The sequence below is a fragment of the Babylonia areolata genome, chromosome 1 (genome assembly GCF_041734735.1).
Source record: "Babylonia areolata isolate BAREFJ2019XMU chromosome 1, ASM4173473v1, whole genome shotgun sequence".
NCBI classification, from domain to species: domain Eukaryota; kingdom Metazoa; phylum Mollusca; class Gastropoda; order Neogastropoda; family Buccinidae; genus Babylonia; species Babylonia areolata.
The window spans coordinates 86,728,238-86,750,120 of record NC_134876.1 but is presented as its reverse complement, the minus strand read 5'-3'; the positions used below and the strand labels follow the sequence as shown (position 1 = coordinate 86,750,120).

The window sequence follows — 21,883 nt, the reverse complement described above, 5'->3', positions numbered from 1 at the left end:
TAAGTGTTTTAGACGGAAAGGAGTAAAGAAGTGGATAAAGGAAAGGGAATGCATGTGAATATTAGTGTAAAAAAAAAGTATTCATGTTATGTATCAGAGGAAAAAGTATATTATAAGAAATGGTCTAAAGAGATTGTGGTGTGTATATATGTGTGTGTGTGCGTGTGTGTGTGTGTGTGTGTGTGTGTGTGTGTGTGTGTGTGTGTGTTTTCTCCATGCACTTCAACTGAAGTTGACGATGATAAAAAACACAAAACGGGCGAAAGGGTATGTCACATGACACAAACAGAAATAACATGACTGTCCCACGTGATTTTTCTCAGTTGGCATGGCGGAGCATTTGCGTTCCGAAATGTTGAGATTTTCAGACGTGTTTCAGTCATTGGACTAAAATACACAGTAAACATGCTCCAGGTTTTGATTTTCACGGACGTATTCGCGTTCGTGAGTAATCAGACTGGGGCGGTCTCACTCAGAACTAGGTCAATTTGGCTCTGAAATGGTGAAATTCCCGTTCTTGCCAACTGTTTTCCGGAGTCAAGTGGGTGAAGGACGGAAAACATGGGAGTGGACATGGAAGCTGACGAGCAGGCAGCTTCATTTCAATATTAATTCATATCACTCATTAACAAACACTTCCTGGAGCATAGATGTATTAGGAGGACAATTAGAAGCCATCCGGTGTTGCATTGATGCTCCCTCGAAGCCCAGAGCAAGTGCATCGCTGATTCGGACGGAGAGCACAAACAACGGAAGAACTTTCACATCATCCGAACAACTTGCTCACTGTGAATGTATCATTGGTGAAGGTCAGTTAATACTTTTCTTCTTCTTCATTCTTTTTTTAAATAAGACATTTGGTGCACCCTATGTTTTCACGAATACGTTGAGATACTGACCCAGCAGGGTCTATCATTGCGTGGAATGTCTGGGCTCTTTCAATAATTTCTGTTGACTATTTTTAAACACTTAAAACGATGTGGGCGGGGAAAAAAAAGTTCCATAGTTAGCACAGCCAACACCGCCAGGGTTAAGAATCTTATGATGAAGTAACCGAATCATTTTTTTACATAATAGTTATAACATTAAGACTCATATATTGTGGTCAACAAAAGCTACAATTCGATAACAAATATGTTTTCACTTAATTTCCATCCTCTAAATTCTGATGCTGTGCTCACCAAAATATGGCATAAAGATGCTAAAGCCAAGGCCACAAAATTGAAGTTGATGATCAGTTTCATTTTAATAGTTTTATGATCATTTGATATATGTAGAGTTAATAATTAGCCTGTTTTTATCTCTTTTTTTGTTTGTTCCAGTTGTTAACAAGGTAGTGAAGTTTATCTGCTGATTTTCATCATTTTGATTGTGTTTCTCAAAATCCTTTGAGGAACCAGCTGACATTGAAAATTTAAAAAAAGAAACAACCAGAACCTCTGTCAAAGTCAAACCGGTCTCATGAAAGTCAAACAAGGAGTTAGGTGTATGGGTGTGGAATTTTATTACAAGTGTATCATCTTCTGTCAGTGTGTGTGTGTGTGTGTGTGTGTGTGTGTGAGTGTGTGTGTGTGTGTGTGTGTGTGTGTGTGTGTGTGTGTGTGTGTGTGTGTGTGACGCTAGCTACCTTCTATAATGTCAGGGAAATAATGTTCCTAAAGATTCTTCAATTAAAATCACCAAGTTTTATTCCTCCGCAACTTTTACATGCCAACCATGGAAACGTTCAAGTTCATGTAGCTTTTATTTTCTTTTGACATCAATAGGAACTCGAAGTTTTGTGGCCAGATAATCAGTGTTCATAATTTCATTGTATTTTTTTGTTTGTTTTTTTTGTTTTGTTTTTTGTTTTTGTTTTTGTTTTGTTTTTTTCCAAAAGTACAGTAAAGAAAAACTCAAAAAGAAGATTACTAATAAATACTAGAAATCAAGTGAAATGCTTATCTCAGTACTGTCTTCAACACTTTCCATGTAAACAGTAAATTTCTGCATTTGACTCTGAGTTAACATTTTTCTCTTTCACAGTTTCAGGATCACTTTTCAGTTTCCTTAAAATTTAGCTGAACAAGAAGAAAACACATAAACTGGATTTGGAAGGCGTCAAAATATGTAATCAAAATATATTATAACAAACTAATCAAAACACTACCTATACACTGTAAATTAGATTTGTAATCCTTATTGTACAAACTTAGAAGATGCCTGACCAGATGCATGGAACAGATTTATTTCAACCCAGCACTCCGATCAGCTATCTAACGTCTACATGTCTGATGCGGTCTGCTGTCATGAATGCTGTGCTCAGTGTGTTCACAAACTATGTCAGCATAGCTTTTGTTTATATGTTCTGGGAACGTACCAATAATGTTAACTATATGTAATTTGTGGTCTGCGTTGCATTTTTGGGTGCCTCGTGATTTGGGACATAGTTTTCTAATTCTGTTATCTCTACCTTGAACAGTTGATTGTGTCATAGACTCATATTTGTGATGAAATCATGAATGTTTTGCCGGAATTCATGCCCTGTCCCACAACTGCCAGAAATGGAAACAGTTAGTGATGTGCTCAGCAGTGCAGTGCCCCCACAACCAAGTCAGGTTACGGGACCATTGACACTGACTGAGTGACTGAGTGAATGATGAACTGGATAATGTTGTTGATAATGCTTAAGTTGTATATATATAGTAGCTACTTTGGGCCACTTGACAAAAGGCTGTATACGTACACTGAAAGCTTCCCTTCATGAAGTTGTTTAAGTATTTCCTAGTACAGTAGCAGTAACCAGGTTTGAGAATGTTTGTCCTGTCCATAGGTTAAAAAAGAAAAAGAAAAAAAAAAGAGATTTAAACAGTCATGTTACTGGATAATAAAAACAAGTTTAAACTGCAACCATGAGCGCAGAAAAAACAACAGCAGGGAAATAGAAGACAAATGGTGATTGAAATAATGAAAATAACAATGAGCTATTGTTCTACACTTGATGAGCGCTGTTGCTTTGGATTGAACTTTTTTTTTTAAAGCCAGTTAAAGGGTGGACACTCAGCGTATTTTGTCCATCTAACAAACAAGAAGAAGAAGGAGACTGATCTTTGTTGTCAAACAAGACCAATAGTTATTATATAAGTCTGTGGTGACATTGATATGTGTACACCAACTGCTTTGATGAAAATGAGTTTGGTGAAATGCACCAAATGTTTTGTTTAGCTAAATACTCCATTTGTGAAGGAGATTAAAAAAGATAAAAAAACAAATGAAACAAAAAAACACAGAAAAGAAATGTACCTTTGCATGAGTGTACATGCACTTGTAAGGTGCATTGAGTATTTTCAGCACCTATTGCGATAACAAAATGAGTGCATCTATAGATTATATCGAACTGGGACCGCAGTTGTTGATAGGTCTACAGATTCATAATGAGTAAATGACCTTTGTTGTTGGAATATTTTATGAAGTACGGAATGCCAGAAAGTGTAAGAATAGATAACAAAGCAAACAGGAAAATAATGGAAAAGAAAGAAAGAAAGAAAGAAAAAGGGAATTTATAAGCCATTTGTAAAATTTTGGAAATTTGCATTGTATTCATACACTCATGTATGCACTTAATAATGAAAACATTTGACATAACACAAACATTTGACAAAAAACCCATATGTGTATATATATATATATATATGAATATACACATGCACAGACACACAGACACAGACACACACGGACACACACACACACACACACACACACACACACACACACACAGCGACACACACACACTCATGCTGAAATGCATACAATTATACACACTTAAGACCAATAATATCAGTAATTGATAATGCGTAGTTCTCTTCGTTGCGCGCGCGCGCACACACACACACACACACACACACAAACACAAACACACATACTGAAATGCATACAATGATAGGCTTATATTATCAGTATACACATGTATTGTCAGATGTGTAGTTGTCTTTGTCACAAACACACACACACACACACACACACAGACACACACACACACACACACACACACACATATACACACACAAATACATACATGTACACACACATGTAGTGATACACACACACACACACACACACACACACTTTGACACAATGATATGTTTGTCTCAGTTTTGCCCAGAATTAAAATGTTGTGGCTTATCTTTTCACAGATCTGTCTTTTACTCGGTTTTAGTTTTATGGATTTTGTTACAGTTTCTATCAAACTTTTCAAGTGATATTTTTTTATGCTTAAGCTAGAATTAAGAATTTAACATAATTATAATATTGATAGTGTTCAAACTGAATGACAAAACAAAACAAAACAAAACAAAAACATGAACGTTTTCCAATATCCTTTTAGCAAGGAAGGACTTAGGAGATAAGATAAGGTTATGAAATTGTTGTCATGACGTTTATCATGACAGCATGATAGAAAGCAGTGATTGTGCACTTGTCTGCTTAATCTCAGTGGTACACGTTTTGCATACCATTTTTCTGTTACAGTGGTTTTGTGCATGGTGAGAGAGGGTAGACACTGTACTCTGTGGAACCCTCTCGATTCCCTTGACTTCTTTTGGCTTTACACTGTAGCTGGAGTGTTGAGTTGTTTGAACAGCGGGTTGACAGATCTGTAGTGAATGAGTGATGCACTAATGTATTTTTAACTATGTAAAGTGGACAAAGTTGGGATTGTGTGTGTGTGTGTGTGTGTGTGTGTGTGTGTGTTGTTTTGTTTTTGAGGCACCTGAATGCCATTACCTGTACTAGATTTATGAATTTTAACATGGTATATATATATATATATATCATTGATTTTTGTTGTTGCTTGTTTATAAAAATGTTTCTAAAAGTTAATAAGAATGTTTTGAGTTGTTTGTTTGTGTGTGTGTGTGTGTGCGCGCGCGCGTGCATGCACGCGCATGTGCGTTCATGTGCGTGTGTGTGTATGTGTGTTCGTATGTTCGTTTACCTTATGACCTTGAAGTGAAGTAAACTGAAGCCTTGGTAAACTAAACATGAATATTCTTTGCCCTGGCTTTGGCAATCATTAATCCAAACCCCTTCATTATCAGTGCAAAATGTGAGACAGTTGCCCTTCATGAGGCAGGTTAAACCCGTCTGTTATTTTTTGATGATGATAATGATCATACTGAGTAATGATAATTAATACTAATGATGATAATAATAATTACACCACTTACCAGTGCTGTTATATTACTGTTGATGGTGCTGCTGAATAAGCAGTTATACCTAAAACATTCTGTTTTTAAGATTTTTGATGAAACTTGAATTTATGCTCTGCAGTTTGCTGCCAGGAGTGGCTGACGTTGGCATTGCATTGTGGAATTGTCTGGTTTTTTGTTTGTTTTTTGTTGTTGTTTTTTTCAATTACTTTTTTTGCTAACTTTCATGAATTCACAAGGTAGCTTTCTTCAGGAAGCTTTTACTTTGCAATGCAAGATCTAAAAAGAACCCCCACCCCCTGAAATTGATTAATTGATTTATTTGTTTTTTTTTTTTTTTTTTCTGTTTTCTATTTTTTGGGGTTTTTTGTTTTGTTTTTCATTTATTATTAATTTTCATTTTTCTTTAAAAAAAAAAAAAAAGTTGTGTGTGTGTTCCAGACAGAGGGAGGATGAGTGAGAAGAAGGTCAAGGACAGGGAGGAAGCGGAGGATGCCTGGACCTCCAGCACCAAGCTGCAGGGAACCACTGTGCTGGCCACACAGGTCGGGGGTCACCGCTTTGGCGCCAATGGTAGCAAAACAGGTCAGTGCACTTAGCAGTAAAGATATATATATACATATTTTTTGTGTGTGTGTGACTTAGGCAAGACACTCTCCATTACACTGCATGACTGACTATCATACATACATGCCCACACATTAAAAAAAAAAAATATATATATATATATAATATATATATATAAAAATATATATATATAAACACACATACATACATATATATATAATGAAAATATAGATCTATGTACACAGCCACCAGAGGGTTTGTCACCTGAAGGACCTTAGTGATCCTTGAATCTGAATAAACTGCCATCATCATCAACATCATTCAGAATTTATTTTTGAGCAAGCGTATGTATATGTGTATATATATTATATATATATATATATATATATGTTGATTACAATTTATTTTTGAATGTTTATGTAGTATGATTTAATATCACCTGTTCTTACTCTTCCCAGTCCATTTACCTTTGAGGATAGGCTCTTAAACAAGGCCTGACCTGTATCTGTGGGTAAGGCATCTGCTCCTTTTTTTTTTAAACAGCAAGAACATAATTTTGGAGTTTTATTCATTTATTATTAAACAAAACTTGATAAATACTTTTCCTCATTGAAAAGATTATTTGTTTATACTGCAGGCGTGGTGTACTGTATAGTGCTTATGTGGATCAGTTCACATGTTTTGATGACAGTTGACACCTTGAAACAGAAACTGATAAGCTGAATGCTGGCTGTGTGTGTGTGTGTGCGTGTGCGTGTGTGTGTGTGTGTGTTGAGTGTGTGTGTGCATACAAGTGTGTGTGTGCGTGTGTGTGTGTGTGAGTGTGTGTGTGCGTGTGTTGCGTGCGTGCATGCATGCATGTGTATGCGTGTCCATGCGTGCGTGCATGCTTGTGTACATGTGAATGTATGTGCGCATGCATGCACACCCAGGCATGCTGGACAGAGGCAACGGCATGGTGCTGAAGGCCCTGCAGACTCCGCCCCGGGGCACGCGGGAGCTGTGGCTGTACCGGACCACCTTTGCCCCGGCCTGCCAGGACCGGGACCTGCTGGACCTGCGCCACTTCCTGCCCCTCTACTATGGCACCGAGGAGGTGGATGGTGGTGAGCAACTACTGCTGCTGCTGCTGCTGCCCTGTGTGTTTTTCTGGAGGAGGAGGAAGGAACGGAGGAGATTGATATTTATTTATCTTGGTTTTTTTTTACTTAAAAATTTTTTTTTAATACATATTTTGTGTGTGGGTGTGGTTTTGTTGGCTTATTATTACTATTATTATTTGTGTGCGTGCATGTGTGTGTGTGTGTGTGTGTGTATGTGTTGTAGGAGGAGGATGAGAAGGAGATTTATTTATTTATTCATTTATTTATTTATTACATGTGCACTTATTTTCTTATTTTGTGTTTGTGTATTTCTGTAAGAGGGAGGGAGGGAGAGAGAGATTGAGAGAGAGAGGGAGAGAGAGCAAGTGCGATGGATGTGTGATATGAGTGGTATTATGACGTCTATTAGCATTGAGTGTATAAATTGGTTTATTTCATTATTTTCCCATTTATAGTCATTGAGCTTTGTACATTGTAAAGCAATTTAGAGTCTGTTTGAGAAATAGAGCTGAGCAAGTGTTTATTATTATTGTTATTATGTACACACTCTGACACTGTAGTTGTGATGATGATGGTGATGAAGATGATGGCAGCATAACCTGTTTTGCTGCAGTGACCTTCCTGGTGATGAACAACATCACTCACCACTTCCCCAAGCCCAACGTCCTTGACCTGAAGATGGGGCAGGTCACCTACGACCCCGAGGCCAGCGAGGTGAAGAAGCAGCAGGAAATTTCCAAGTACCCTCCACAGAAAGAGCTGGGCTTCAAGCTGACTGGCATGATGGTAAGTGCTGTGTTGTGGTACTGGATGAGACTTGCCAGGCTTTGTGTCACACGAAATGAAAAGTATGTCAGCACTGTGTGGGAGTGTGAACTGACATTGTACTCGGTTCACGTGGTGGTGGTGGAAGCCAAAGAAGTGTGGCAGAATGGTTAACTCACTTAGTACTGCCAATTAGCTCCCCTGACTTTCCCCGTAGATGACCCATTTGTATGGGTAATAAATAAAATCGCCAAAAAAACCCAACAAATGTTAGAAGCCATGAACTGAAAACTTCCAAACTGATCAGTAACATAACGAGTTAGTTGGGGACATAATGTAAAACTTCCTCCCTTCTTATGCTATCATACAGTGAGATGATGAAAGAATCTGTATTTTTTGTTTGAAATTTGCACACACTGATGACTTTTAAACAGATTCAGGAAAGCACACAGAGTTTAAATTAAACAGATTAAATTCAGAATGATATATTGCCCCAACAGGGCATGCTTGTCTAATTCTGTTGCCTGCCTTGTGACTGGGTCAGACACACCATTGTTGACATGCACGGTTTACATGTACCATTCAGCGCGAAAATAACTCTCCTGCTCATGAGCACAGCTACACACTCTGCATTTATTGGTAACAGTGGAGAGTGGAAAGGTCAGTTAAGATATTCTTAGCTTATAACATCATTATGCAAAGTAGGTGCCAGTCCAAAAATTCAAAACTATCAAAAGCCCTGATCAGGCTCCTTCGTCTGAAACACTTGTAAACTGTAGGGCCTTGTTCATGGCCCTTCATCCGTAGTGAGGAAGGAAGTTTTGTTTAATGTCCCGTCACACATGTCGGTGATTGAAGACATTTTGTTAAAGTATTTATGAATACATCTGACTATTATCGGTTAGAAGGGGTGGGAGATGTGGATGAATGGAGGGTTGGGGGAAACTGGGCAAATGAGGGTAAAAATGTGGGTGAAATTTGGAGACTTCGTAAAAGAGAAGTCGTTAAACCGACAAGCGAAACAACTGATAATGAATGCAAAAAGTAAAAAACATCAACGTTCTCAGTCACTTGTGAACACACACTTTCGTGTACAAAAGGCTTCATCAAGCCACAGTGAAAAATTATATGCTCAATTGTCAGGTTACTAAAGCATATGCACTTGACATTAGAACAATCCGTAGTGAGTTAATTTGCCAGTGCTGTGTCCATGAGGGTCTTGGATCCAATCCTGGTGTTGCCCTTTCTCCCAAGTTTGACTGGGAAATCAAAGTGAGCATCCCGTCATTTGGATGAGACAGTAAATCGAGGCCCCATGTGTAGCATGCACTTGGCGCACTGAAAAAGAACCCATGACACTATGAGTGTTGTCCTCTTGGCAATGTTCTGTAGAAGAAATCCACTGTGATAGGTACACACGTGTATACTAATGCAAGCACTCAAGGCTTGACTGGCATGTTGGATTGTGCTGCTGGTCAGGCATCTGTCTAGTAGATGTGGTGTCATCTCATCTCATCTATCCCTTGACCCGTGGGTGGGTTGTTGGGGCACCATGGATGACTGCCTGGTCAGCTCGCGCCACCTGCCTCGGTCCTCAGCGGCCCTTTGAGTTGTGGCAAATGGCAGGCCCGTCCACTCTTTGATGTTGTCCTCCCACCGCTTTCTCTGTCTGCCTCTCTTCCTCCTTCCTTGTACGGTACCCTGCAGGATGGTCTTGGCTAGGCCGTCTGATCGTGTGACGTGTCCATACCAGCGGAGCTTGCGTTCCTTCACTGTGGTTAGCAGGTCTTTGAATGGGCCAATGGCGTTTTGGACTCTTCTTTTCACTTCCTCATTTGTGATGTGGTCTTTGTATGTAATGTGATGTGGTGTAGGGCATAATAATTTGCCCCTCTGAACGCAGTGACACTTCCTTGAGAAACTGAAACTGAAAACCTTGGGAAACTGAAACTGAAAACTGGAAGACACAGTACAAAGTTCATGATGGGTGGTTAACTCTTGGAGGCTTAGACTATCATTACCTTGGACACAACAGACCTCCCAGACTTTGAATTGTGAGTTCTGATTATGGTTAACATTTCTGCTTGCATTTAACTGTTACAAGTATCCATTTACTCAGTAAATCCTGGTAAGATCAATTTAGAAATGAAGCATTCTATGATTAGAACTCGAAGTTTACCAAAGTTCTTGCTCACCATTTGTTTCTTGAAGGTCAAATTTGTTGAAAACTAAAGTTTGGAAATGTTCAGTTCATCAACTTTATTCACATTTATTTTTTTCTTTTCTTTTTACTAGAAATTCCTCTGGTGTGTGTGTGTGTGTGTGTGTGTGTGTGTGAGTGGTTTGTTTTTGTATTGATTTTTTTGTTGTTTTGAAACTAAAACTAGGATTGTCAACAAAATATTCCTCATCATCCATCTTTATTGTGTTCTTTCCCATAAGGCCTATCATGTTTTGCCTAGCAATAGTGGCAGTATCAAACATGTGTGACTTCAGTCAAACTTTGCTGATAATGGTAATTTCTACAAACTGGCATTCATGATATTTGCTGGACAAAGGGGCTACTTGATGGTGGAAACAGAAAAGAAAATTGTATCAGATTATGTGCGCATACACTCAGAAACTGGTGCAGATGCATGAATATGCACATGAAGCTGATACATGTGCATGCATTTGACACATGTTTTATGTACAGGCGTACTAATGTGTGTTTTCCATTGCATGTGCTGTTATGACTGCATGCAAAACACTTGCTCAGCTGTGTCCACATACAGGCACATGCATGCATGGATGACTACAATCACACACTCACACACACACACACACTCCAGACAGACTTCTTTTTAAGATGTTGGCAGGAAGGAAAAGAAAATTGTCTTGCTGCCTCAGATTAGTGGTCAAAGGGAAGCAATCACGAGTTTTGTGCCAAAATTATAAAATGCCTTGGCTTCAGGTACACATAGCTTGATTCCTCAGTTTACTTTGGCGGTTTCAGTTTGTTTGTTTATATAGAATAGAACAGTTTTGAATTGTCATAGAAATTGGTGGTGTGTTGGTGTGGCTTTCTAATTGCTGTTGAAACGGTGAAAGGGGATCTTGAGTTCACACTGAACAGAATAGTTATAAGTTGTTGTAGAAATACACTTTGCATGGGTGTGCCAGGATGTCCAGAAACACAGCCAGATTTTTTTTTTTAAAGATTTTATTTTATTTAATTTTATTTATTTTTTCTTCTTCTTGTTTTATTCTGTGGCAGATCCAAGATGCTAAGTCTGGCTGTTCACAGCATTTCGACAAAAATTACTGCCGGGCTGTCACTGCTGAAACGGTTCTGACTGATGGTGAGTGTGGTGCTCTTCAACAACAGGGCAAGTCCCTTGGAAGCATTCATTAGATTGTTCATGGACACATAATGGATTTTTTTCATTTTGATGTGAAATTATGCTTTGATAGGTAAGCTTTTAAGGTCATATTTAAATAGTTTACAGATCTGTTTGACATGATGCAAATGCATAATTGTTGAAAGAAAGAAAAAGAACACCCACACCCGCGCACACACACACGCACACACACATACACACACATGTGCATACGCGTGCGTATACACATACACACACACACACACACACACACACACACTCACTCTCTCTCACTCACTCGCACAGTCACACACATTCACAATTATATTGTTTGTTTGTTTTGATTTGATGGTATAGGAGGTATATGATATCATTGTTCATTGGAACTAAAAAGTCCTCGTGCTTTCTTCTAATTCAAAAGAATGTTTGAAATGAAGTGACAGACATGACAGTGCTTACATAGCCCAGTTCGTCTCAGCATGTCCAGTGTCTTGGTGAGGATTTGTCGACCTGTCTGCATTGAACATATCTGTTGAGTTTGCTTCTGGACATAGTTGCAACTTCACTGGCCATGGGAAATGTGAAGTTATCTGTTACTTTGCCAGTGCTTCAAACGGAAGGTACAGCAGATATAACAGGCAGTAGTAGAAGTGTAGGTCAGGACTCCCCTCCCTTGAACAAATCAATCATTACCAAACCAAGACCTCAGCCCCGAGCTACTTGAGCTACAGGGCATCAGATAACAGGTTGTTAAACTCAATTCTTACTAGTTATAGTTCCTTAAGCCCTAAAGGCAGGTATGATTTATGTGGTTGTGTTGATTTGTTCATCAGTTTGATTAAAAAAGAAGGGATGTGAAGGTTATTCTGCTTTTCTGTGCTTAAACATGTGATTTTTTTTTTCTTTCTTCATGTCTCTTGTCTCTTGTCTTTCTCTCTTGAAGAAAGTACATGATGTGTGAGCTGAACAGAAAAGTTATTTTTGGAATGTAAGAAACTAAAATGTTTATTTGCCTTCCGTATAGTTAGATTTTTTTTTTTCATAATGTTGGTTCTTAATCTTTTACCCCAGTACTTACGGCATATTGTGTGTCTTAACCCTTTGAGCCCTGAGTTCCTGAGCAATTTTAACCCTTCTGCCTGAGCTCCTGAGCCAAAATTTGCAAATAATTGGTATTTAATGTGTCACGGCAGATATAAAAAGAGTGCCCTGACCACCGCTTTACCGGTGGTAGAGAAAAATGACATAATGCCTAGCCACCGGTTGAGCGGTGCGTAAACACTTGTCGTGTTTTGATATTGGTTGACTTATATTGAAATCGATCTTTTTTATCCAAAGCACATGCAGAAAATACAGTGAAAAGGTGCAGCTATGTTGGTACTACGTTTGCTGTCAGAATATTACAGTTTTTCTGATTGGCTCTTCAATATAAGTCAACCAATAGCAAAACACGACACAAGTGTTTATGCACCGCTCAACCGGTGGCTAGGCATTATGTCATTTTTCTCTACCACCAGTAAAGCGGTGGTCAGAGCTCAAAGGGTTAAATGTATGTACGTATGTGCCTCCTTTACAAATAAGCTACTGGCCTTGCAGTAACCTATTTCAGAGTTCTGAGGATTTCCTCTGTCTGTCTGTGTCTTTCTCTCTCCCTCCCTCCCTCTCTCTCTCTATGGCTGAACACTGATTTCAGGTCTGGGCAAGTTCTTTGGCCTGCACAATGGACGCCTACGCAAGGACGTGGTGCATGCTCTGCTGATCAAGCTGCGGCACCTGGAGCGCTGGTTCCAAGTGCAGCGGACCTTTGCCTTCTACGCTAGCTCCCTCCTGATTGTCTACAGCAGTGACGAGCACTGCACCTCATCAGACACCAGCAGCCGTCCTAGTTCAGACCCAGTTCCAGCATCCCCAGTCTCTGATCCATCCCCGAGTCTGACGGCCGGCACTGGAGGACCAGATGAAAGTGCAGGGAGTGACGCTGTGGACTGTTTAAGAACCAACCCTGCGGTTGACGGCCTTGAAAACGGGTCAGGGTCTACGCGTTCTGGTGCTTTGGAGGGCAGAGTCAGCGCAGGTCAGAAGAGAGGACGCACGGAGGGAGCTGAGGAAGAAGGGATCCTGACACAGTCAGCATCGCTTTGCAAGGTGTCCAGAACACAGGATGGGGAGGGAAGTGCCGGAGGAAGTGAGGAAAAGACGGGGGAACTAGAAAATAAAGCTCAGTCGAGTTTTTCAGAAAATAAGGAAGTCAGTCAGGTAAGTCCTAATGAACACCATCATCATCAGACAAGCTCCCTGGATGGCAAGGCTGGCGCGGGTGTTTCAGAAAGTAAAGAAGACACTGTGGTGTCGAGTACTGAAAGCAAAGGAGGGACTCCGTCTTCCATCGCTGCAGCACAGAAAGATGGGCAGATGTTGTGTCGGAACAATCCTCCCCTGGTGGACGTGCGAATGATTGACTTTGCTCACGTCTTTCCTGCTTCCGGCAAAGACAATAACTACCTCTTTGGTCTTCACAAACTGATTAGCATGTTGGAACAGCTGCTGACACTGTGATGCTTCCCTTCCTCCCTTCTTCCTTCCATCACTTTCTCACTGTTTATGTTGTGTACAGGTATGAGAAATAAATCATGTGACTTTTTCTCAGGCTACAAAGAAATATGTCTCTCTCTCTCTCTCCCCCCCTCTCTCTCTCTGTATAGTATAGATAGGTAGATAGATAGATAGATAGATAGATAGATAGATCTTTTTTTTTCTAAAGCAATCGGTCACATTTGAAGCATGATGTTTATGGTTAAATCAGTCTTACCTGCCAACCTCGTATTCATACCAAATTTTCTTTTCTCTTTCCTTTTCTTTTTTTTTTTTTTTAATGAAACTTTTATGGGATTGATATTTACAGTTTATCAGCCGTGATACGGCCCTGTGGGGAGTTGGCTGGGCTTTGAGCAAGAAAGAGAGAGAGAAAAAAATTAGTACCCAGCGTGCTCATGCTTTCCTCATGCGCATGTGTGTGGAGTGATGGCCTAGAGGTAACACGTCTGCCTAGGAAGCGAGAAAATCTGAGCGCGCTGGTTCGAATCATGGCTCGGCCGCCGATATTTTCTCCCCCTCCACTAGACCTTGAGTGGTGGTCTGGACTCTAGTCATTCGGATGAGACGATAAACCAAGGTCCCGTGTGCAGCATGCACTTAGCACACGTAAAAGAACCCACGGCAACAAGAGGGTTGTTCCTGGCAAAATTCTATAGAAAAATCCACTTCGATAGGGAAAACAAATGAAACTGCAGGCAGGAAAAAATACAAAAAAAAAAGGGTGGCGCTGTATTATAGCGACGCGCTCTCCCTGGGGAGAGCAGCCTGAATTTCACACAGAGAAATCTGCTGTGATAAAAAGAAATACAAATACTAATACAAAATCTGGAGCCCATGTCAGTACAGGTCAGTGTCGATCCCAATCCTGTGTCTGCCTGTCACATGGGCCACACAGTGCATCATGGTCCAGGTGGGTGTGTTCTCTGATGTGATGATTGTGATTGCATGTAAAGTCTGGTACACAAGACGTGTAAGCAAACTGCATCCATGACATTTCTCTTTTTGTGGAATGTTTGTTTTCTTTTTTTAAACAAAAGAAAGAAAGGACCAGTTTATGACATAAGAGAACTTGATTTCTTTTTTGAAATAACCAGATTCCTGCAGAATATATATAATATACTTTTTTTTCATTTTTTTTTTCAAGAAAGAAAAGTAACTAATCTCGGTAAGAGAGTCTTGGCCATTAATTCTTGCCAGCTGTTTAACAGAGTCAGAAAATATGAAACCCTGAAAACGGAGTATAGCTGCCTCAACAGTAGGGGACAAATGGTCAAACACTTAAAAGCCTGTACATACTCACATGTAAACATGGAATTGCAGCTTATGAACAAAGAAAGAAAGAAAAAGAAGAAATCACACACACACACACACACACACACACACACACACACACACACCTTCTCTTTCACAGTAAATGTCAGGTAGTTGGTGAGTTGCTTTGCAGTTGTCTGGCAAAACAACAGCACGCACTCTTCCTGAGTGACTTTATCAGTAAATAGTTCAATGTGATGCCTTCTGAATTTCAAACATTGCTCATACTGTACAGAATTAAAAGTCAAGGTGATCTGAAGAGTGACAGAAATCAACAATGTAAAACTGCATTATTATTATTATTATTGTTTTAAGGCTGGGAATGAATGGATTGTTTTGAAGGTGATCACAGGGGATCACACTGTTTACCAACTGTCCCAATTTCCTTGCAGTTTGTGAAGACCAGTCACAGCTTGTTCCAGTGCTATGCTGATGTCAACATTGTTCTGATAAGACAATTTTCAGTTGGCTAGGGTCACCCACCTGCTTTCTTTCTGTTGCTTGACCACTTGGTCGTTTTGTGACGCATGTAGTGTACCAAGCACGGGTTGAGGTTGTCGAGTCACATTGCTAGTCTCAGGTGATGAAGCGGAGTAAAAGCTGTTCAGCTGATTCGTTTACATGTGACTTTCTTCTTTTTTTTTCTTTCTTTTTTTTTAAGGTACGTAAATGATGAATAAATGCTGAAGCAACTGGGTTTCAAAAAAAAAAAAAAAAAAATCTAGATTGCCATGAATTAGTAAAATGTACTCATTTCTAAAAAGAGTTGAGAGGGTTTTGGCATCTCAGGAATCACTTCCATGTCTGCCCTTGAAAGCATGAAGTTGACTTGGTACAATGAAGGGAAAGCTACAGTTTTGAAGTGGAGTCCGAGGCTTGAAATAAAGTGTGGCCTTAACAGTTCCATGCATCATATTTTGGGACGAAACAGATGGTACAAAAAGTAGGCCAACAGAGCAAACCTACTGGCTATAACTACAACATGTGGACATAGTACATGATGTAAAACTACGTTTACACGGGATGCAACTAACTTGCAAACAATTTGCGACTAACTCTTTGAAACCGGCGGAGACTGGTGGAGACTGGTTGCCCCTGGTTGTGGCCCGTCACTGCAGGTCTCAGAAACCAACGGATTTTCCCGATTTTTGGTTGCATGTTTGGTCGCAAGGCTCATTTTATTTCCCCTCCAAGACCGATAATTTTTTGAGGGCCTTGCAACTAAACTGCGAAAAAACGGTCGCCGCCGGTTGCCACAGCTTGCCGCTCGTCTCAGCCGGTTTCCAACAGGAAATTGATGACGCAAGCGGCACGCGTGTCACGGATTTTTCTGTCTGGCTTGGCAGACGCTCGCAGCGTGGTTTCTCGTGTGTGTTGCCTAGTTAGTTGCACGTAAGTCGCCGCCAGTTGCATCCTGCGGAGACCGTCCAGTCGCATGTACCAGCCTTGCAACCAAAATTTGAATTTGGTTGCAAGTTAGTTGCATCCCGTGTAAACATAGCATAAAATAAAAAAATAACACACAAACACACACAAACACACACACACACACACTCCAAAATGCCTTGTAGCCCAGAAAGTATGGCATCTATATTTTGGTTGCAGGTTAGTTTGTTGCATGAAATATTTTTCATAGTGCTATACCACATTTTCTTTTTTTTCTTTTTTTCTCAAGTTAATACCACATGGATTATATACTGTAACATGCATAGTTAGAGATACTAAGTGTCATGTAAGTGCTTGTATGTCCTGTCAACTTCTTCTAGTTCATCTGCATATTATTATTTATATTATTACCCTATTTGTGATTTGAATCTCTACAGGTAAAACTGCAAGTATTAGCACAAAAGTTTTCATCCTTACATAGCATCTGCTCTGTCACAGGTATCTTTACAGTAATTTCTTTTTAGGAAAATGTGTCTCACTCATCTGTTTGGGATTTCTTTAATACCCAGCATTTGTTATAAACGAACCACTCATTAAAACCAGTTTTTAAAGTGTTAATGTTTATTTTTTCAATGTTCTTTCATTTGTGTACATAAATTTGTTTGTACATTTGATCAGCTGACAATCTCAAATCGTGTGAACCTCTCACAACTGTGTTTTAAACTGAGTATTCCCTCTTAACCATGTAAAAATGATTTACAAAATATTGGACATTAAGATCCAAACATGTAAGAATGACTCATGATCTGTTGTACTCTGTATCGGTATACATAGATGCGAAGAAATACTGATCATGACATTCTCCATGTGAGTAATTTTTTGTTTTTTAATTACTTAACTGAACAGTGGGCATTGAGCTGTTGATTTACCAAAGAATTGTTTTAATGGCACAGATGTCTTACAAAACAACAACAACAACGACGGGCGCAATAGCCGAGTGGTTAAAGCGTTGGACTGTCAATCTGAGGGTCCCGGGTTCAAATCACGGTGACGGCGCCTGGTGGGTAAAGGGTGGAGATTTTTATGATCTCCCAAGTCAGCATATGTGCTAGTGCCTGAACCCCCTTCGTGTGTATATGCAAGCAGAAGATCAAATATGCACGTTAAAGATCCTGTAATCCATGTCAGCGTTCGGTGGGTTATGGAAACAAGAACATACCCAGCATGCACACCCCCGAAAACAAGAGTATGGCTGCCTACATGGCGGGGTAAAAACGGTCATACACGTAAAAGCCCACTCATGTGCATACGAGTGAACGCAGAAGAACAACAACAACAACAAAACAAAGCAAGAGAACTTCACATTTTGTGACAGTCAAACCAGTTCACAATATGATGTCTTCACTTGTACACAGGCACTGTGGAAGCACTGTGGCAGAATCGATTAGGCAGTGGACCTGATCCAGTGTTGACCAGTGTTCAGGATTCAAGGTACCATTTCAGCATGGTGTTGTTACCTGAGGGAAGGGTACTTTGCTCCAGTTTTTCTCATTCCATGCAGGTATGAATGGGTACCTGATTTCAGCTTGGGAAGGTGAAAACAGTGGGAAGTAGAGGACTGGGCCCTGTACAATGTGAATGTGAGTTCACTGCCCTCGTGGCTGTAAAAGGCTATGGCACCTTGAATCTTTTCGTTTCTTTTAAACACGGGTACCCCCCCCCCCCCCCTCCCTCCACTGCTCCCCCCCTTCCCCGTGCCCCCTCTCCCCCAGTCCCCACCCCTCCCCACTTTTGCACTGCCTTCTTGTCCATCTCTGTGTTCTCTGATGATATGCGTGTATCTCTGTCTCTAACTGGCCAGTATGATAACTGTTTTTGGTCTGTTTTTGAACTGTTTTTGTGATCTGTTGTCGAGGGCTTTGTCCATTGGGAATCATTTTTGCCTGGATGGGAGGAACATGACTGTCATGTGATTGTGTGTGTAGGGGGGTGGCGGGGGGATGTGTGTGTGTGTGGGGGGGGGGGGGGGGGGATGGGGGCGGGTTGTGTGTAAACAGAGGGGAGGGAAGAGGGAGAAACAGGAGGAGGAGGTGCAGTGGTGGGTGGGGAGCTGTTGAATATTACAAATACGTATGTGCCTTTATGACAGCATAATCCAATCTGTTGTACAAAATATTGTAATGCTCAAAATCCAACATACTTCTTCTCATACTGTATGTGTTTTATTGCATTTATTACCTGATTAACTTGAGGAATTAAGAAGAAAAAAAAGGGGGGGACGGGGCGGGGGGTATTATTTTTTTCATCTAGTCCTGCGTAGCCGACTCTCATTTCTGCAACTGTTGTTGCACTATTATCACCAGTGATTATGGAACTTCATTGTTCTACCCTACTCTTGCCCTGTGTATTGTTGCTGGAAATCATGACTGACGTTATTGTATGTATACAGTTTCTTTTTTCATTGCTGTTTTATAGCTGCTGAAGCTGATTGATAATAACTACATCCATATATTGACAAAAAGATGTGAACTGCTTTAAAATGGTATTGTAATTTGATGTGCAGTGGCCGAATTAGATGGCTTCTGAATGGAAATTTGAGAACAGCTGATTATATTTCTGTTTGATGGTGGCACAACAAAAAAGGCACTGATATATTATGAACTATTAATAGTATTTTTCTAATGTTGGTATTAACAGTTGGACAGGTATTTGTCCTTAGAAAAAAAATATTTAGTGAGTAGAATGAAAAATTTCAGCCTGTGTACTTCCCAGGTGTTCAGTGTGCTGTCAGAGTGAATTCCCTTGCTCCAGGCTGAAACATACTCAAAAGTTGTTTTCATTTTTTACATCATTACTTATTTTAAAAAGATAATAAAACTTGATCTTTGAGAGTGTATGTGACAATAAAAATAACCCCCCTCCCTCCCTATTCTTTGTGCAGTATTTGATTTAAAACGCACATGCACACACACACACACATACACATACACACACACACACACACACACACACAACTTGTATAAGCTTTGGATCTGTTCCAATTAGTCTAGTCCACAGAATGTCTTTGGCTCTTTATTGGTTGCATGGTGAAGTTGGTAAACAGCAGAACAGTGACCTTAAAAAAACACCAAAAAACCCCATCAAATCAGTTAGTGTTGTACATAAATCCCTGTCTATGTCTGCATATTTATTTGTTGTTCTGCATTTCCAGAATGTTTGTATTTTGATCAGTTGTAAGCACTGGCTGGGAGACTGATCAAGAAAGATGGATGGGCAGGATTAAGACGCACACACACACACACACACACACACACACACACACAAAGGAGGAGGAAAAAAAACTGAGAAACTCCATGACAAACTGAAACTGTGTTAATAACTGCTTTTCAACATGAGAGCCAACATAGCTACTGTATGCTCAATAGAAAATTTTCTTTTGTGGTGATTTGTTTTCTTTTAAACGCAATATTGAGTACACACTGAAATATTTTTTAACAGTATTCTTCAGTTAGGAAATCATGTTTGAATATGTTTATCGACGGGCGCAGTAGCCGAGTGGTTAAAGCATTGGACTGTCAATCTGAGGGTCCCAGGTTCGAATCACGGTGACGGCGCCTGGTGGGTAAAGGGTGGAGAATTTTACGATCTCCCAGGTCAACATATGTGCAGACCTGCCAGTGCCTGAACCCCCTTCGTGTGTATATGCAAGCAGATCAAATACGCACATTAAAGATCCTGTAATCCATGTCAGCGTTCGGTGGGTTATGGAAACAAGAACATACCCAGCATGCACACCCCCGAAAATGGAGTATGGCTGCCTTCATGGCGGGGTAAAAACGGTCATACACGTAAAAGCCCACTCGTGTGCATACGAGTGAACGCAGAAGAAGAAGAAGAAGAAGAATATGTTTATCTATCATAAGTGTAGATACACCTGAAAGTTGGCTTGAAACCTTTCGTTTTGAATTTGTAAAGTGGTCTGTAGTAACTGTTTTCCTGGTGTTTTACGATGTGTTGTATAGGTGCATATAGTGGACTGCAAATATTTATCTTTGGCAAGTGACTGCATGCAAAAGACTAGGTTCTCAATAAGATATGCAAGTGCGGGTGTCACTGACATTGTGCCAGTGATATAAATTTGAGATACCTGTATCATTGAAGTGGTTCAAAGAGTGCAGCAGAATTTTGTCAGAAATCGTCAGTTGTTGGTGACTGTGTTTTAATATTAACAGTTGTAGTAATTGATTTTAACTTTTTCATTCCTGCAGAACAGTTTTCAGGTTTACATTCCTGGAGCCAGGAAAACCGTGCAGCAGAGAATGCTCCCTTTTCTTCCTATGGCACAGAAAATCAGTTCTTGCGGAAAGCACTTTGAACTTCAAATGAGTTGCATTATCAGTGCATGTCATCTGTCCTTGACCAGGTCAGTAGCGGGGCAGTGAATATGAGTGGAATGGATGCATGACACCCCCCTCCCCCTCTCTAGGCCGTGGGAAAGGGACTGCTCTTACATTCTTGCCAATGTGCTGTGTAGATACAGGTACACAGAAAATGGAATGTTTAAAATTTCAGATTTTGACAAGTTTACAGGTACACAGAAAATGGAATGTTTAAAACTTCAGATTTTGACTAGTTTTCTGATGAATGTTTTACAACGCTTATCAGATGATGATCTTGATCTGTTACAACTGAATGAAGAGGAGGGAGAGTGCAATTAGCTGCTACTTCAGAAGCTTAGATAGTGGGTGATCAAAAGTTCAAAAAGTTCATGTGTGAAAATTGTGGCATATATTTGTGCAGTAATTAGCATGACTGCTTTAAGGTATATCACACATGAGTCACTTTTGTGTGACATATTACATGACGGCTGTAATACCCTGTTTCATACTTTCTTTCTCTTTTTTAAATCAAGGAATGAAAGGAATTTGTGTATCCTGGGAATCTGGGAACAAGGGGAAGTAATGGTTCATAGAAAAATGGGAATGTAAGAGTCAAGTCAGGTCCTGGTAGCCCCTCTCTCCTTTTCAGTTTGTTCATCAAGCAGAATTTTATTTTGGTGTTGCTCCATTTTTCCATAGTGGCAGTCAGTTGTCCCACTCTGCTTAATACCCTGTGCCCCCATTACAAGCCACACCCAGCCTTGCTCTGCTGCAGTCTGAGTGTTGGCGGTTCACAGGAAACCCTGCACAAAGTCACTGTGGAGGTATTTTTCTGAGACAGTAAATTGTTGCTTGTGTTTTGTGTGTGTGTGTGTGTGTGTGTGTGTGTGTGCATATTTACACGCTTGTGTGAGTATGCATGCGTGTGTGGGTGCGCACAAGGTCACTGAACATGGCCCGTTCATATTCTAATTTATTTCAGTTATTTGCCTTCTATGTATCTTTCATCTTATTATGCATAAATATATTTACTTATTTGTTTATTTGGTTTATTTTTTATTTCATTTTATTCTGCTGTTTTACGCAAACCTTGGGTAGGCTCCCAAGGCATGACCAGCATGTCAGGGTTTATCATATGCAACGGTCAGGTATCAGTTGGTTTTTTTGTTTTGTTTTTTTAAGCAGATGTTGTATAGCTCACTTGGATCACTCTGCACACTTTGACACCTCTT

The 21,883-nt window shown here is 40.1% G+C and overlaps 1 protein-coding gene across 3 annotated transcripts; it reads left to right on the top strand.

Annotated features, from left to right (window-relative positions):
* The first annotated feature begins 315 nt into the window (after positions 1-315).
* LOC143288864 (uncharacterized) lies at positions 316-14,559 on the top strand. 3 transcript variants are annotated; one of them, XM_076597536.1, is made up of 6 exons: positions 316-809; positions 5,632-5,771; positions 6,686-6,859; positions 7,470-7,642; positions 10,878-10,962; positions 12,674-14,559. In XM_076597536.1, the coding sequence occupies exons 2-6, from the start codon at positions 5,639-5,641 to the stop codon at positions 13,534-13,536; spliced, it is 1,428 nt and encodes a 475-aa protein (XP_076453651.1). In that variant the 5' UTR covers positions 316-809; positions 5,632-5,638; the 3' UTR covers positions 13,537-14,559. The 3 variants fall into 3 exon arrangements, with proteins under 3 accessions (XP_076453651.1, XP_076453634.1, XP_076453643.1); XM_076597519.1 differs by having other exon boundaries at positions 5,628-5,771; XM_076597528.1 differs by having other exon boundaries at positions 5,611-5,771.
* The last annotated feature ends 7,324 nt before the right edge of the window (positions 14,560-21,883 follow it).

Excerpts from the sequence above, each read along its gene's own strand:
- LOC143288864 (XM_076597519.1), top strand. The coding sequence starts at position 500 with ATGGTGAAATTCCCGTTCTTGCCAACTGTTTTCCGGAGTCAAGTGGGT. Across the intron at positions 6,860-7,469 it reads CACCGAGGAGGTGGATGGTG|TGACCTTCCTGGTGATGAAC; the intron begins GTGAGCAACTAC and ends GTTTTGCTGCAG. Across the intron at positions 7,643-10,877 it reads TCAAGCTGACTGGCATGATG|ATCCAAGATGCTAAGTCTGG; the intron begins GTAAGTGCTGTG and ends ATTCTGTGGCAG.